Genomic DNA, 16470 nt, shown 5'->3' on the forward strand with positions numbered 1-16470 from the left:
AATGGAATACTATTCAGGCACAAAAAGGAATGAAGTAGATACATGCTACAACAAGGATGAACCTTGAAAACATTTATGCCAAGTAAAAGAAGCCAGACACAAAAGGCCGCTTATTATATGAATCCATTCACATGAAATGTCCAGAATAGGGAAATTCATAAAGATAGAAAGTAGATTCATTGTTGCTGGGAGCTAGAAGGGAGACAGAATGGGGAGTGATTGCTATGGGTATGGGATTTCTTTTTTGGGGTGATGAAAATGTTCTGGGAATTAGAGGTGATGATTGCACAATTTTGAGAATATACTAGAAACTACTGAATTGTACAAGTTAAAAAGGTGAAATTTATGGTGCCTGAATATCTCAATATAAAAAACAGTGAAGTGACTTTGTCACCTTGACGCTTATGTATCCCCATACCCCAACAATTTACTCCAAATCCTAGGCAACCCATACAAAAAATATTTTTTGTATCATTACAGTATAATTTCCAAACAAATTTTATTTAGAAATATAGAAATTAGTCATCTTTCCTGTGCATTCATATTTCCACAATGCTAAAAAATTATTTCCGGGTATAAATTCAAATATTGTCTTCTCTGCTAATAGGCATTCTTCCACCTATCCAGATAAAATCTACTGATCACCTCACACCAGCCAGAATGGCTACTATTAACAAGACAAGAAATTACAAGTGTTGGAAAGGATGTGGAGAAAAGGGAATCCTTAAACACTGCTGGTGGGAATGCAAATTGGTACAGCCGCTATGGAAAAGAGTATGGAGATTTCTCAAAAATTAAAAATAGAAATACCATATGATCCAGCTATCCCACTACTGGGTATTTATCCAAAGAACATGAAATCAACAATTCAAAGAGATTTACACATCCCTATGTTCACTGTAGCATTATTCACAATAGCCAAGACGTAGAAGCAACCCAAGTGCCCATCAATAGATGAATGGATAAATGAATGTGGTATATATATGCGATGGAATACTATTCGACCACAAAAAAAAAAAGACAAAATCATGCCATTTGTGATAACATGGATGGACCTTGAAGGTATTATGCTAAGCAAAATAAGTCAGACAAAGACAAATATTGTATGATTTCACTCACATGTGCAAGATAAACAAACACATAGATAAGGGAGAACAGGTTAGTGGTTACCAGAAGAAAAGGAGGTAGTGGGAAGGTGAAAAGGGTAAAGGGATACATATGTATGGTGACGGATAAAAACTGGACTATTGGTGGTGAACACAATGCAGTCTATACAGAAACTGAAATATAATAATGTACACCTGAAATTTATACCATGTTATAAGCCAAAATGACCTCAATAAAATAATTTTTTAAAAATCTACTGATCTTTGAATATTTTTCTTCTCCAAGAGTAGTGCTATTTATCAACATAAATTTTATGGGTTGACAAACTACTCAAATCCTTAAATTTCTTAAGAACATCCAGCTGTGGATCTTTAGGACCCATAATCTTTGTTACTATCTTTGAGTTTCTTGTAGTTTCACAAACAGTGAGTTGGAATTTACAAGAAGGGGATAATATCACCAGTAGTTTCAAATGACAATGACAGCCTCCTTACTTAATGCAGAACAATTTAATCTTGCTTCCCTCCAGGTAAGGAAACAAGGAGTTCCCTTGGCAATGGAAGAGCTGAGATTTAAAGCATAATCCTTGAAATTCTTTAAGATGAGAGGCACAGTCGATATTTGTCAGCTAAATGTGGCAAATAGTCACCAATAGGATAGCATTTTCTTTCAAATTCAAGAATGAGTTCGCTCTGAATAACTCAGACAGGACCTCCCAAACACAGAGTCACGTACTGTTAGAGCTAGTACGTTTTGAAATATTTAGTTTAGCAATTTCAAAGTGTATTCTAAGGAACACTAGTTCCACGAGATGATCCACAAGAAAAAAATTCTAGGAAATCTATTAACCCGCTGTTTTCCAAAACTACTTGGCCACAGAACCCTTTTTCTCCATAATACCTATTAAAATGCCAAAGAACTCATGACCTACCAACACCTTTTGAAAAATCCTAACCTGGTCACATAATGCATTTTACAAAAGATGAAGCTGCTCTCCCCCTCTCTCCCTGAATTTAACCGATTTCTCCAAGGTCCCCCAGCTAGTCCCTGGGAGAGCCAGGACTAACTTTTAGTGCTCCTTCTACGCTGCCACACTCTCTTACCAGAGGAACCTTTTCTAAATGGTAATTTAATCATATTGGACTTCCTGATAAACAGCAAGATCATTAGTCATTTAATGTTAGTTATGTTTGAAAGCTTTCCCACAAAAAGGTTGACCTGAAAGAGGTTAGTATTATATATCTCTCCTTTCAAGTTCCTATTTCAAGGTTGGTTTTACCTGGAGTGAGAGGAAATTTCTGTCTTTCCAGAACAGTTCCATCTTGAAGATATTTCAATGTTTCTTACCACAACACCCTTTCAGTGCTCAGTATTTTTAGCTCATTGTTTTCTATTTTGGCAGCTGAGAAGCTGCAGTTTGTAATTTTACCTCCAGCTTCATATTTCTTCTTAAAAGTGAATACAATGTCCTGTTTATAATAATAAAATCACTAGTTGGCAGAACGACATTAAATGGAAAAAAAAAGAGAAAGCAATTGGAAAATTTAGAGCAAGCAATTTTAAGTGCCAAGTTTCACATTTGTAATGGTCTGGTGGAGGTCACTGGGCTTCCTTTTTCTTGAGGGAATAGTAAAGAAATAGATATCCACAAGTTCTCCTGTGAAAAACTATAGAAACCACTTCCACTTCAATGACACTCATAGTTTTACTGAAAAGTGACGTGACCTAACTCCCACAATATTACTAACTACAAGAAAAATATAAAAATCAGTTTAGCATGGTATTTTCTCCCTAAAATATTTAAGTTTTCATTTTCCACTTTAATTGCGCTTTTAAGCTTTGTCTTCCTATTCCAGTTTAGCAACAAAGGAACAAAACAATATGAATGAAATTAGAAATAACTGGAGCCAGTCTCAGAAATAACCTTGGGGTTTCTTGGGCTTCTGGTACAGCTCCTTTAAGCAGTTGCCTTGGATATATTCTCTTCCTGATCCCCAAAGCCTTGCAGTATTGGTGTTTTGTTGTTTTTTTTAACCTCAGATGCCCTGCTAAAGAGAGCTGCAGGCTGGTCTAGGCCATACAAGCAGGGATTCTCCAGAGACTGGAGCTGAAGGTCCAGAAAAATGGTGCTCCCAATCACAAGGGGCACATCGCCCCTAGGAGTTCACACCAGCCTTACTTCTTGAAAATTGCTAACCAACCATTTTTCTTTTCAAAATAAACACTATTTCTCTCAACTTCAGTTTGCAAAATATTACCCCAATTCCACTGGACTAAAAAAACTGGAATTTTACTGACATAATTGGATTATGAGGTTTAAAGATTGATGGAACTTTTCTGTTCCAAATATAATTGTTCAAATACCAAACCTAAACGGATATGTAGAAGTCCTTACGTAGCCAGAGTAACACTGCAGGCTCCACGGCAGGGTGGCCCGGCAGGGCGGGTCGAGACCCGAGGAGTTGTGAGCCCTGTTATAAAAGGATCTGGAAGTCTTAAGGGAACATATCACCTTTTCTGCAGCCACAGCCTATCACTAAAATGAAGACCACTTTAGTCACTCTAGTTCCTTCTATGCCTGCTCATTTCTCAGACCTCAGCTCAAGCACCAATGACTGTGGCAGTCTGCTCATATAAATATAGGAGCACTTGCCATACTCTGCTATAATTTATTTGAGTATAAACTATCTCACTGAGGAACAATAAAGTCCTGAAGAACAAGGGCTGGGCCTTACTTGCCTTTGTATTTCTAGTGGCTAACCTGGTGCCTGGCATATTTTTTGATGTATACACACATATATAAATAGTATATGTAAATGAATGTGTATGGGGAGAAGAAGGGAGAAAAAGAAAAAAGACATAGAAGATTTTATTTAGGAGTTTACAGTATACGTATTTATTTGTAGCACATGTTTTTTAGCATGCCATGGGACTCATTCCCAGTTCTTTTGATATTCCTAGGAAAATTAATAATGATAAAACCTCTTTGAAGGCACTGGACCTCTGAGCAGGAGAAATCACAATATTACAAACTCTTCTACCAAGTACCTCTCTCCTCTATTACCATTCCATATTTGACTATTGCTTAATACATTTGATTCATGCTCTTCTGCCACAAGACAGTTCCATAAAAACAGAGACCACATCTATTTTTCATCATTGTTGAATGCCCACTGCCCATGGATGGTGTTCAACAAATATGTGTTGCTTGAAAAACTGAATAAATGTATCCCAAGACCAGCCAAAGAGAAGGAAAAGGTAATTAGATCCAAACACTTCAGCCTACTATGGACTTCTCTTCATGCTTATTTTTTATTGTAAAAAATAAGAGATTAACCAGGACTACATAAATTAACCAGGGTGCCCTCACGCAGTTTGTGGGTCAGCTGGTGAGGTGTGGAGATGAAAGGGGCAGTGTTCCAGGACACAAAGACAATGACCTTGGCACTCTCATTGGTTCCTATGCTTTCAGCCAACTCTGATCAATGGGTATTTACCCATGCCCAACACACGGATTTATGGAAATTATCTCGTTTTAGCTAAACTAATCCTTACAAAATAGGCAAGTGGCTAAAAAAAGATTATTGCAAAGATATACAAATTGAAGATAATGCTAAACTAGTAATACTTAGACTACTAACACCAGGAAAATGGCAAAGTTGACTCTTCTTCTACACCTAATATGAATTCATCATCAGCCAGATTATGATTTCAATACAATGACTGTCCATCACATGATACCTAGCAGATACTTAAAAAAAATTAAACACACTTAATCTGTCCCTTGAAGGTAAAGGTGACATTTTAACAATGAGAAAAAAAGTTACTGCTGTTTGAAAATAAAATAAAACACCAACTCAAGTTTTAAAGATAAAATTTTAAGAATGGATATTTTGAAATGTTTCCACTGTTATACAATTTGGGAGCCTAAAATGATCTAAATGTATAAACTACAAAACTGCTCCTATCTATACACTTAAACTTTCTAATAGAACTTTCTAACTAGTTTTTAAAGATGCCAACTGAAGAATAACCAAGAATTATGAACCTATTTTTTAAAAACCTAAAAATGCGGTACCTTTCAATTAGTCCACAAGAACTGACATTATGAGAGAGAGAAATTTATTAGCTGGATTTCAAAATGAATCTGAATATAACTGGTGAAGAGGAGTGAAAAATGAGTCTTATGATTTAGTAAGCTCAGCTCACTTCTTCCCAAGATAAGAGGCATCTTTTTCAGTTATGATAACCATTAAAACCAAAATCAAGTGCCAAAATATACAAAACTTAGAATCAGACCTTTGAGTTTCTATATCACAAGTTGTTAAAACAAAATAATAATAAAAAAACACTATTCAATCACATTGCTTTCACCAAAAGTAAAATTATTAACATGAACAGTTTTATATACATTTTTTAAGTAAAATAAAATATTTTAAAATTTATTTCATTCTCAGTTTTCCATTTTTATGTATGTTTATAATGTACTTAATAAACTAGTAAAGCAGTAAGTACACTTATAATTTTAAAATAAGGAAACGTTATTGGGACTGCATGTTCAATGAAGTTTAGAGATTATTACTTTCGGCATCAGGAAGCAGTTGAAAATTTTAAGCCAAAGGCGTAAAAAACTCAGACTCAAATTTTAGAAACATCATCCTAGAGATAATAGGTAAGGAGAAAGTGTTTGGAAGTTAAAGTGATTTTTTAAAAAAAATCCCTGTTACTCTGCTAAGAGCAGAGAGCATCCCATAAGCTCCCGGTGTCTTTGGATCCTTTCACAGGACACATGGGTATATTTTAAGAGAGACCTTCTGTGGTCTAACCAAGAAGGCAATGGGGCCAAAGAAAAAGAAAAGGTGGAGCCATAAGACGGGAACCTAGAGCAACGCTGGGCTCTATAACTGCTGAAGTGCCTGACTGCTTAACTATAGGCTGAGTCAGACTAGGAAATGCTGCGCACCTCTCTTTCCAGATAGTCCCATTTATAATTTTTAAAGGTTATTTTTTTAAATAATTTGAATAATAGGGCAATTTATAAAATGAAAAGTAAAATATCATCTAACTCCTACTACTCTACAGACTCCATGCATGGGTAATCACTATCAACAGTTCGATATATTTCCTTGCAGACCTTTTCCTATGCACGTATACTTTTATGTGTACATATATATGTATGTGTGTATATACATTTATACAGTTTTTATATTATTTTACTTTAGAAAGAAATAGCCTCATTCATATTACTCTGAAACTTGATTCTTTCACTTCGCAATATACAATGGCCATCCTTTTAGGACAGTCCACGTGGATCTAACTCCTTTTTGCAGCTGCAGGGAATGCTATTTTATTGATATGACTTACATTATTTAAGCATTCCTTTATTGATAAACATTAGCAGTGTTACTTCTACAATAAAGCAGCAACAAACATTCTTGTATATATTCTTGCACAATTCTTTGAGGAAGATGGATTCCTGGAAGTAGAGTTTTTGGGAGAAAGGTACATTTGAAATGTTGATAGCTACTGTGAAATCGCTATGCTAACTTATACTTCAAACAATAAAGTTCAGCCATTCATCTTGACCTTCTTTTCTCATTAAAATGTTTTATAGAGTCCTAGATTTAAGAAAAGATGTCTGAAAACCAGCCCCTCAATTTGTATATGACAAAACAAAGGTTCAGAGAGAGTAAGCTTATGGGCCCAAGATCTCAAAGCCCCTGACAAGATTACTCACTGGCAGGAGGGTCCGTGAAGAGTGCTTATTGCTGAAAGCTAGGACAGCAACTTGAGTTAACTGACTTCAGATACAATGTGTGTTCTATCAGAGCTACCAACAAAAAGGAAAGGGGACTAACTGTCATCTCCTTTTCCTTGCCTACCCTCAACAAGAAAAGCAAAAAAGGCAGCAAATTCCTAAAGGACACAATAGCAAGATGGAACACAGAAGAAGGATTCTCAAACTAGGTGGAGTAACGGGCACCAAGAGCTGAAGGTATCATAAGTTCAGCTGCATGCAGCGAACAAGGGTGGCAGAAAAGGCTCTGACACGGGATGACCTTAGCAAAAAACCTTCCACAGCCTCAGTGGGTTGCATGAAGAGTTTCTTGGTTCTAAATATCTCCATGTGGCATCCAAAATGAATGCCAGTTCTGAAACCAAATTCTGAAGAGAAATATCAGAAAAGAACTAACATCCCACAATGAAGAAACATCTTCAAAGAAGATGTTGTTATAAAAATACCACAAAAGTACTTTCCAACAAATTCCAGACCTAAAAGTAAAGCTTTAAAATGAAGCTCCAAGCACAGAGAAGTCTTGAATCCTTTGCTCTGTGCCCGAAGAGGCCCATTTAAAGGAAGGCTCTTCTAACCAGATAACACTGTCTTAATTCAACCAGACCTATGGGGCATAGCAATGAGAAAAGAGGGTAGCAACTGTAACTTTTGAAATTAGAATGGTCTAGAATAGGGGTCAGCACACTTTTTCTATAAAGGTCAGAGAGCAACTATCTTAGGCTTTTCAGGCCATATGGTCTTTGCTGCTCTTGTAGTATAAAAAGACAGCCATAGATAATATATAACCAATTAAGCATGGCTGTGTTCCAACGCAACTTTGTGGATGCTGAAATTTGAATTTCATATAATTTTCATGAAAGATTATTCTTTTCTGACTTTTTTCAACCATTTAAATATATAAAAACCATTCTTAGCTCATAGGCTGTACATAAACAGGCAATGGGCTGGCTTTAGCTTGCAGGCCATAATTTACCGACCTCTGGTACAGAGCACTTAATTCTCAATTGAACTGAACTTGAATGTTTGTGAAAAGATTGCAACATCTGAGCCCAGCTCCTAGGAAGGTTAAGTTATAAGTTATAAGTTTAACTCTTAAAGAGTTTCAGATATTTACCTTAAATCTCTCCTCTTGTTGAATTCCTCCGGTGGAATTGTCCAGGGCAGGCCTTGAGGGAGACATTCTAGAACTTCTGAAGAGAAATCAGAGAAATCCACACCATACTCTGTTAGTATTCCTTCTGTTTCAGGCTCGATTTCGCCAGCCTGACCAAGACTCTTAGCCAGCTGCCTGCGGACAGGACAGAGAGGAACAACTCGTTAGTGAACAAGTAAAATGTCGGCACCTGTTTCCTCTCTAAAAGTGACCCCGGAAAGTCTTCGAACCCCCGGTCCTTCCCCCAGCAGGAACTCCACTACCAGTGATTGGGGGGCCAAGAAGAAGGACAACGATACTCTTGTCCTATTAAATCCATGACTACAATGTAATTTTACCTTTCTTCAAGCATTCTGACCTGGGGCATGGGGCCAGGTGGCTTTTCTTAGGACCCCTACAACTGTTTTTCACAGAGAAGTCACACTGATATTGTTAAAAACTTTTCTCAATTCTTTCTCTTGCAAACACCTTTAGAGACAACTCTGATCAACCCAGTTTGCTGTTAAATCATTAGTTTCAGAGTGCCTATTCCTTAAGTCATGCTCACTAATTAGATCTGATGTTTATATTTATTTCACAATCCTACTAATTTCTACCTTAATATTTTTAAATATTTTATCTAAACACAAAAGTAATATATATTCACTGTAGAGAAGTTGAAAAGTATAGAAATGCACCAAGAAGAAAGTTAAAATTATCTGTAATCCAGTCACCCAGCAAAGTACCATTCACATTGTAGGGTACTGGTCCACTAAAAGCAAAATTGCATTTAAAAGGGCATTTAATAAGATAGTCTTGACATCATGAGTGGGGCTCCACCTCTTAGAGGGCAGATCTCACTCTTTATCTGTGGGTTATCTACACATACATCAAAATTGATAGCTCTCCATTCTTGTAAGTATTGGCATGCCACATACAGACCACAAGTCTAAAGTTGTGTGTTAGATACAGACAGTCAATAGGAAATGTGATATGATTCTCGAAAGAACTGCCTTTGTAGAGGGTGTTGGGGAGAGCAAAGATGGACACCCCCTCTGTTGTGCAGGTCTATTCATCCACCAGCGGGATCTAGGAATCCACCCTCAGCTATTCCTGCAAGGAGTTTAGCTCTGGCATTAGGGCCTTCTCTGGGGCCATTCAATTTCTTTGAAGAAGATTCTGTTTCCTTCCTAAGGGTAGATGCCTGGCTGCCAGAGTTCTTAGGTGCACAGTGGTAGAGGGAGACTGGGAATGTGGTTGCCTCAGATGCAGACTTTTAACAAATTCTCATCTTTAGCCGTGCTACTAGAACACGGCAGTGGTGGCAGCAGGGCTAGCCCCATTTCTCACACACCAGCCAAGAGAGACCAGCCCACAGTTGACACATATGCCTGCCCACCAGCATAGGCTCTCGGTACCCTGTGGGTTGACCTGTGGACTCTAGGTAGCCTGTAGACTCCTCACATACAATGTGGACTCAGACCAGTGCCTTCTCCCCAAACTTAGGTGGTGATCTCCCAGGAAGCACAACAAAAAGCCAAAGACAGCAAAAATACAAGGAAAAAAATAACAGGAGGCTGGCCCTGTGGCCGAGTGGCTAAGTTTATGCACTCCGCTTCAGCGGCCCAGGGTTTCACACGTTCGGATCCTGGACGCGGACATGGCACCGCTCATCAGGCCATGCTGAGGCAGCGTCCCACATGCCACAACTGGAAGGACACACAACTAAAATACACAACTATGTACTGGGTGGATTTGGGGAGAAAAAGGAAAAATAAAATCTTTAAAAAAAATAAACTAAAAAATAAAAAATAAAATAAAAAAATAAGAGAAAGCTATCTGGAAGATCCACAAATATCTGGAAATTAAATAATCCATGGGTTAAAGAAGAAGAAAAAAAGAATTATAAAATATTTTGAACTGAATGAAACGTATCAATATTTGTGAGAAGTAGCTAAAGCAGTGCTTTGAGAGAAATTAACAGCATTAAATGCTCATATTAGAAAAGAAGAAATCAATGATCTAAGCTTCTACCTTAAAAAACTAAAAAAAGAAAAGTAAATTAGACCCCAGATAAACAGACGGAAGGAAATAATAAAGAAACAAGAATCAATGAATTGAAAATGAACAAACAAGAAAGAAAACTAATAAAATCGAAAGCTGATTCTTTGAAAAGAGAATAAAATAAGTTTCTGGTGAGAGTGATTAAGAAAAATAAGGAGAAAAAGTCACAAATTACCAATATCAGGAATGAGAGAAGGGATATCATTACAGATCCTACAAACATTAAAAGGATAATAAGGGAATTAAAAATGACTTTAAGCCAATAAATTCAATACCTTGGATGAAATGGATAAACTTCTGGGAAGATACAAACTGCCTAAGATTATTCAAGCAGAAACCAATACTTAAATAGCACTATATCTGTTAAAGAAACTGCATTCATAGTTTAAAATCGTCATACAAAGAAAACTCCAGGCCCAGATGGCTTCAATGATGATGCTACCAAGTATTTGAGAAAGAATTAGTACCAATTCCATACAATTTCTTTCAGAATATAGAAGAGGATAGAACACTTTTCAACTAGTTTCATGAAGCCAGCATTACCTTGATACCAAAATCAGTCAAAGGATTCATCAGATCAATATCCCTCATGAACACCAACTTAAAACTCTTACAAAATACTGGCAAATAGAATTCAGCAATATATAAAAAGCATAATACATCATGACCAAGTAATTCAAAATTTGTCCAACATTCAAAAATCAATATAATTCATATTAGCAAACAATGAAAAAAACACACACAATCATCTCAATAGATGCAGAAAAAGCACTTGACAAAATTCAACATCCATTTATGATCAAAACTCTCAGCAAGTGAGCAATAGACAGGAATGTCCTCAACTTGATTAAGGGCCCCTATGAAAATCCTAGATCTAATACCACACTTAATGGTGAAAGACTTAACGCTTTCCTCTGGACCAGGAAGGAGATAACGGTGTTCACTCTCACCAATACTATTAAATACAGTATTAGAGGCCCAGTGGGTGCCATAAAGCAGGAAAAAGAAAGAAAAGGCATACAAATTAGAAAGGAAGACTTCCACATTGCATCTAAGTGGGCCAAATGACTACAATTCCCATCATAGAAGTGACCAGCCTCCTACATAATGCCTAGCCTCTGTTTACAGAAGACTCCTCTCACTCTATGAAAACAGTAGCCAGCATACTGTGTGTAATTTAGACTCTTCCTCAACTCAAGACTTTGAACATGAAGAGAAAAATGCAAAGACAAAGAAGGGCTCAGGATTCATTCACAGCAGCTAGAGTGGTTTCTAGTGATTGTAGTGGTGGTGGCAGCAGTGTCTAGTGGCAATGGTGTCCTGCAAGAGCAGTGGAAAGAACTGTTGGCATTGTCGCCAATCCAATCCTGATAAAAGATGATGGTCGGACTAACTGGGAAAAAATATTTGCAAGTCACACATCCAACAAAGGCTTAATATCCATAGTATATAAAGAACTCACACAACTCAACAACAAAAAATCAAACAACCCGATGAAAAAATGGACAGGAGACATGAACAGACATTTCTCCAAAGAAGATATATGGATGGCCAACAGGCACATGAAAAGATGTTCATCATCGCTGATCATCAGGGAAATGCAAATCAAAACTACACTAAGATATCACCTTACACCCATTAGAATGACAAAAATAACTAAAACAAATAGTAACAAATGTTGGAGAGGTTGTGGAGAAAAAGGAACCCTCATACACTGCTGGTGGGAATGCAAACTGGTGCAGCTACTATGGAAAACAGTATGGAGATTCCTCAAAAAATTAAAAATAGAACTACCATACAAGCCAACTATCCCACTACTGGGTATCTATCCAAAGAGTTTAAAGTCAGCAATTCCAAAAATCCCATGCACCCCAATGTTCACTGCAGCATTATTTACAATAGCCAAGTCATGGAAGCAACCTAAGTGCCCATCAACAGATGACTGGATAAAGAAGATGTGGTATATACATACAATGGAATACTACTTAGCCATAAAAAAGAACAAAATCGTCCATTTGCAACAACATGGATGGACCTTGAGGGAATTATGTTACGTGAAATAAGCCAGATAGAGAAGGACAATCTCTGTATGACTCCACTCATATGAGGAATTTAAAAATGTAGAGAAAGAGAACAGATTAGTGGCTACCAGGGGCAAGGGGGTGGGGGGTGGGCACAAAGGGTGAAGGGGTGCACCTACAACATGACTGACAAACAATAATGTACAACTGAAATTTCACAAGATTATAACCTATCATTAACTTAATAAAAATTAAATTAAAAAAGACAATGGTTGGACTTCTTGTTCTTGGCTCTCTAGAGTTGCCTTCATTCCCACTTCGTTTCAAGCTGTTAGAGCCTCTTACTGTTTCTGTGAGCCCTTCAATATTCTTCCAGTAAATTCCTTTTCTGACCAAAGTTGTTTTCTTTTGTTTGCAACCAACAATCCAAACAGCTAAAGACACAGGCCTCAATTTTCAAAATGCCAATTAATTTTCAAAATGACTATTATCTAAGTTCACTAGAATGAAGTTCCCATTGAGGATTTGGGGGACCTGTTGTCACTGCCTTTGAAATTTGAAGAATATTTTGGAAATTAATTAGCATTTTGCAAATTAAGGGGATTTACCCATCTAAACCATTTATTAGTCTCACAGGTTTCTGAGGTTCTGTTTTCTACATTCATCTCTTAATACTGATGTCTTTAACTATCTGGGTTCTTGGTTGTAAGCAAGAAACTAACTCTGGTTGGAAAATAAATTTATTGGAAAGATATCACAGAGCTCACAGAAACAGGGAGAGACCTGGAGAACCTGAAAAAGGGTTGGAAACAAAGAATTACATGATCCACCTCTAAATTCTTGATTCCAGACTAAGACGAAAACTCAGGTATTTCCTATGTATATCAAAAAAGTATTTTGAATCTCTTGCAGCTGCCAGGCTAAGACAGGAAAGAAACTTTCAAAGGGTGATAAATCATTATATCATTGAATTCAGGGTCTCAGTAAGTCTCTCACATGAGGAGTGGGGATACTAATCAAAAAAAGTGAGACTCAGAGAACCAGACCACATATATATACAAGATATTACATAGGAGGATGTAGAAAGGTCTCAGTACCTTGGATGCCTAGTTCCAACTGACCTTCCATTGTCATGAGTCATAAGTGGACTACCATAGCATTACTCTAAGGGGTAGTCTCTGAAAAGACAATAGAGCAGAAACTTCCTCCCTGAGGGCAGAACTTCAAGCAATACATCCATGGTCTACTCTGGCTGAGGAGAGATGGCCTGACGAGCAGTGGCTACAAGTTTGGCCAGATGGATAGAGACCTGAAAGAAGAAAAACTGGAGGACTAGTAACAAGGACATCTGGGGAAAAGATATGTGGATGAAACGGACCTACTGAAATAAGCCCAGAGTATGACTATTTGTGTTCCATGAGAATGTTCAGCAAGACTTCCACTGCGGAAGCAGGATGATCTGCCCTGAGAATGTCAACCAATCTCCTCCCCCAACCACTGCAGTGCTTGCTCAATGGGCACAAGAATAAAGCATATGGTAGCAGGAAATGATCTCCACAGCAGGGACTGCCTCTCACTAATGATACCTGGCTACCACCCTTGCAGGATGCCAGTTTGCCAGCAGCAGCAACCAACTCTGAGCCTCTGATACAGAACCCTGGCAGGAGGACCCACCAACTCCTTGATAGCAGGTTTGCTGGGCTCTTCTATGATGACAGGGCGGTAATCTCTCTCTAGAAGAAGAAACACTAATTCTAGGTTTGGGTTTGCTATCGTCATTGATGCTACCCACCGTGCTTGTATAAACACCACAATCCATAGATTTACCAAATATCTTTTAAGCTATTATGTTATCTCACTCAACACTGTTTGTAATCAAGGATTTCACCATTTGGAAGTAGCAACGCCCACTGAATTCACTCATTAGAATGGAGTAATAATGTACTAATGGACTAAGTTGGAAGGCAACACCTTGTGAGGTTGGAGTGCTATCCTTTAGGATACAAAATTGCTCTTAGCATCTTAGAGCCACGCACATGGCCTGGGAACCAAGGGTGCAAAGGAGGAGTTGGGCCTTTCAATATCATACTTAAGATCCACTCACAACAATACTCACCTCTATAGCTGAGAGGTTTTATTGCCTCCAGGGACACAGCCGTGATTCCTCTGAATTGGAATCTGAGTTTCCAAGAACCCCGATTGATATAACAAGGCATAAAACATACCACCCACTTCCTTCCCGAAAAAATATACTTGCAATTCAAGCCAGTTGAGAGATGACTCAGAAGTAAGGATTCAAGAATGGCAAGCAATAGGGGCTGGCCCCGTGGCCGAGTGGTTAAGTTTGCGCGCTCCGCTGCAGGCGGCCCAGTGTTTCGTTGGTTCGAATCCTGGGCGCGGACATGGCACTGCTCATCAGACCACGCTGAGGCAGCGTCCCACATACCACAACTAGAAGAACCCACAACGAAGAATACACAACTATGTGCCGGGGGGCTTTGGGGAGAAAAAGGAAATAATAAAATCTTTAAAAAAAAAAAAAAAAAAAGAATGGCAAGCAATAATATAAAGAGGTCAATCATATATTATGTTGAGACATATGAAATTGCCAATATTTGACCCTTTTTGTTTTTACTATAAAACTCAATTCACATGATTCTACCCAAGAGCGTTAAAAATCACATAAAATAATTACCCATATATATAATCAGATAGCATACATAGTTTCTGGGAGAAATAGAAACAATGAGGTATATCATATACTGGTTTTTAGAGAACTAAACTAATATGAAAAGAAACATTGTTATATGTGGTAGGAGTCTCAGTAAGTCTTTGTCAGGCAGACTTAAAACCCAGTGGGAATCCTACTCTTAGCTAGTGAGGTCAGAGTGGCCAAAAATGATTACCTTATGCTTGAAGATGAAGAAGGCCTAAAAACTTGAAGAAAAAAGTATTTTATAGGGGCTGGCCCCGTGGCCGAGTGGTTAAGTTCACGTGCTCCGCTGTAGGCGGCTCAGTGTTTCGTTGGTTTGAATCCTGGGTGCGGACATGGCACTGCTCATCAAACCACGCTGAGGCAGCGTCCCACATGCAACAACTAGATGGACCCACAACGAAGAATATACAACTATGTACCAGCGGGCTTTGGGGGGAAAAAGGAAAAAAATAAAATCTTTAAAAAAAAAAAAGTATTTTATAATATCCAACTTTTAAGACATAACACTAAAATCCAGAAAGAACTCATTATTTAAAAATGGGGAGAGAGGGAGAGAAAGAAGACATCCCAGGCAGTCTACTGAAAAATACTGCATGTAAAAAAGAAGAAAGGAAGTGGCAAAAAAAATGGCAGAAGGATAAAAAAATACTCTGTATGTATGTGGCCACAGACATGACAATCTTGACAGACGATACTTGCAAGAACTCAAACACTGGTGAAAATATCACCTTATTGCATAAGGAATAAATAAGTCACAAAAGGAGATAAAAGCTAGTGTTTTAGACCCAGGAAATAAGTAGAAAAGAACAATAAAAGCATCACAAAAATGAAGGTCATACAGAAGGTAACTAAGGAAGAATGGACACTATTTGAACAAAGTAAGGATCACAGAGAAAAAGCTCCAGAGAAGTGAAGAAAATGAAATCAGAAAGTATAAAGAGTTAAAAAAGATTCTAGAGAAAGCACACAGACATGAAAGGCAGACGAAGGAGATCCAACATTGGCAACACTGGTGTTCCTGAAGGAAGGAACCAGAAATACGTAACAGAAAACATCTGCAAAGATATCATTCAGACAACTCTCCTGAAAGAAGAGACATTTTACAGATATAAAGGGTATACAATTTCTTAGGAAAAACTAATGAAGAAAATCACCACTGAAACGGATTCCAGTGAATTTGCTAGATTTCAAAGATGAAGATTTCTAAACATTAAGAACTTGGAGAACACAGTTCTCATAAACCCTTTCTGAAAAACGAGGTGATGAACTATGGCCTACCAAGAGATGGAGAAACTTCTCCAAAAAGACAACCAGAGCTGAGTACTGGATCCTCTCCTGTGGGGACGGGAAGTGAAAAGGAAGGAGATCATAAGCAAGCAGGTGATGACGGACCTAAGATTAATTGTCGGAATGAGTCATATCAGACATTGGACCTGTACTGAAATTAAGAGAAAAAGAAATTTGTCTTTTACTTTATTTTATTGGTGCTTTCTGTTCTGGCAAAAATTTTCACCAGGCTATACTCTGAGTCCAAAGAATCTTGCTTTGTTTACTGAAATTACAACATGGCTCATAAAGACAAAATTATATTTTGGTTATGGGTTCCAAATGTGATCAATGACTCCAAGTTTCT

General features: G+C 37.7%; 1 protein-coding gene across 4 annotated transcripts in view; it reads right to left on the reverse strand.

Moving 5' to 3' along the window:
* Positions 1–16470, reverse strand: part of DIS3L2 (DIS3 like 3'-5' exoribonuclease 2) — a 359659-nt gene that overhangs the window by 181045 nt on the left and 162144 nt on the right. For all 4 annotated transcript variants that reach the window (XM_046644635.1, XM_046644634.1, XM_046644636.1 and 1 more), the window contains one exon: positions 8019–8192. In XM_046644635.1, the coding sequence (XP_046500591.1) occupies positions 8019–8192 (174 nt within the window). The remainder of the gene's footprint in view (positions 1–8018; positions 8193–16470) is intronic.

This window comes from Equus quagga, chromosome 17 (assembly GCF_021613505.1).
Source record: "Equus quagga isolate Etosha38 chromosome 17, UCLA_HA_Equagga_1.0, whole genome shotgun sequence".
Lineage (NCBI taxonomy): Eukaryota > Metazoa > Chordata > Mammalia > Perissodactyla > Equidae > Equus > Equus quagga.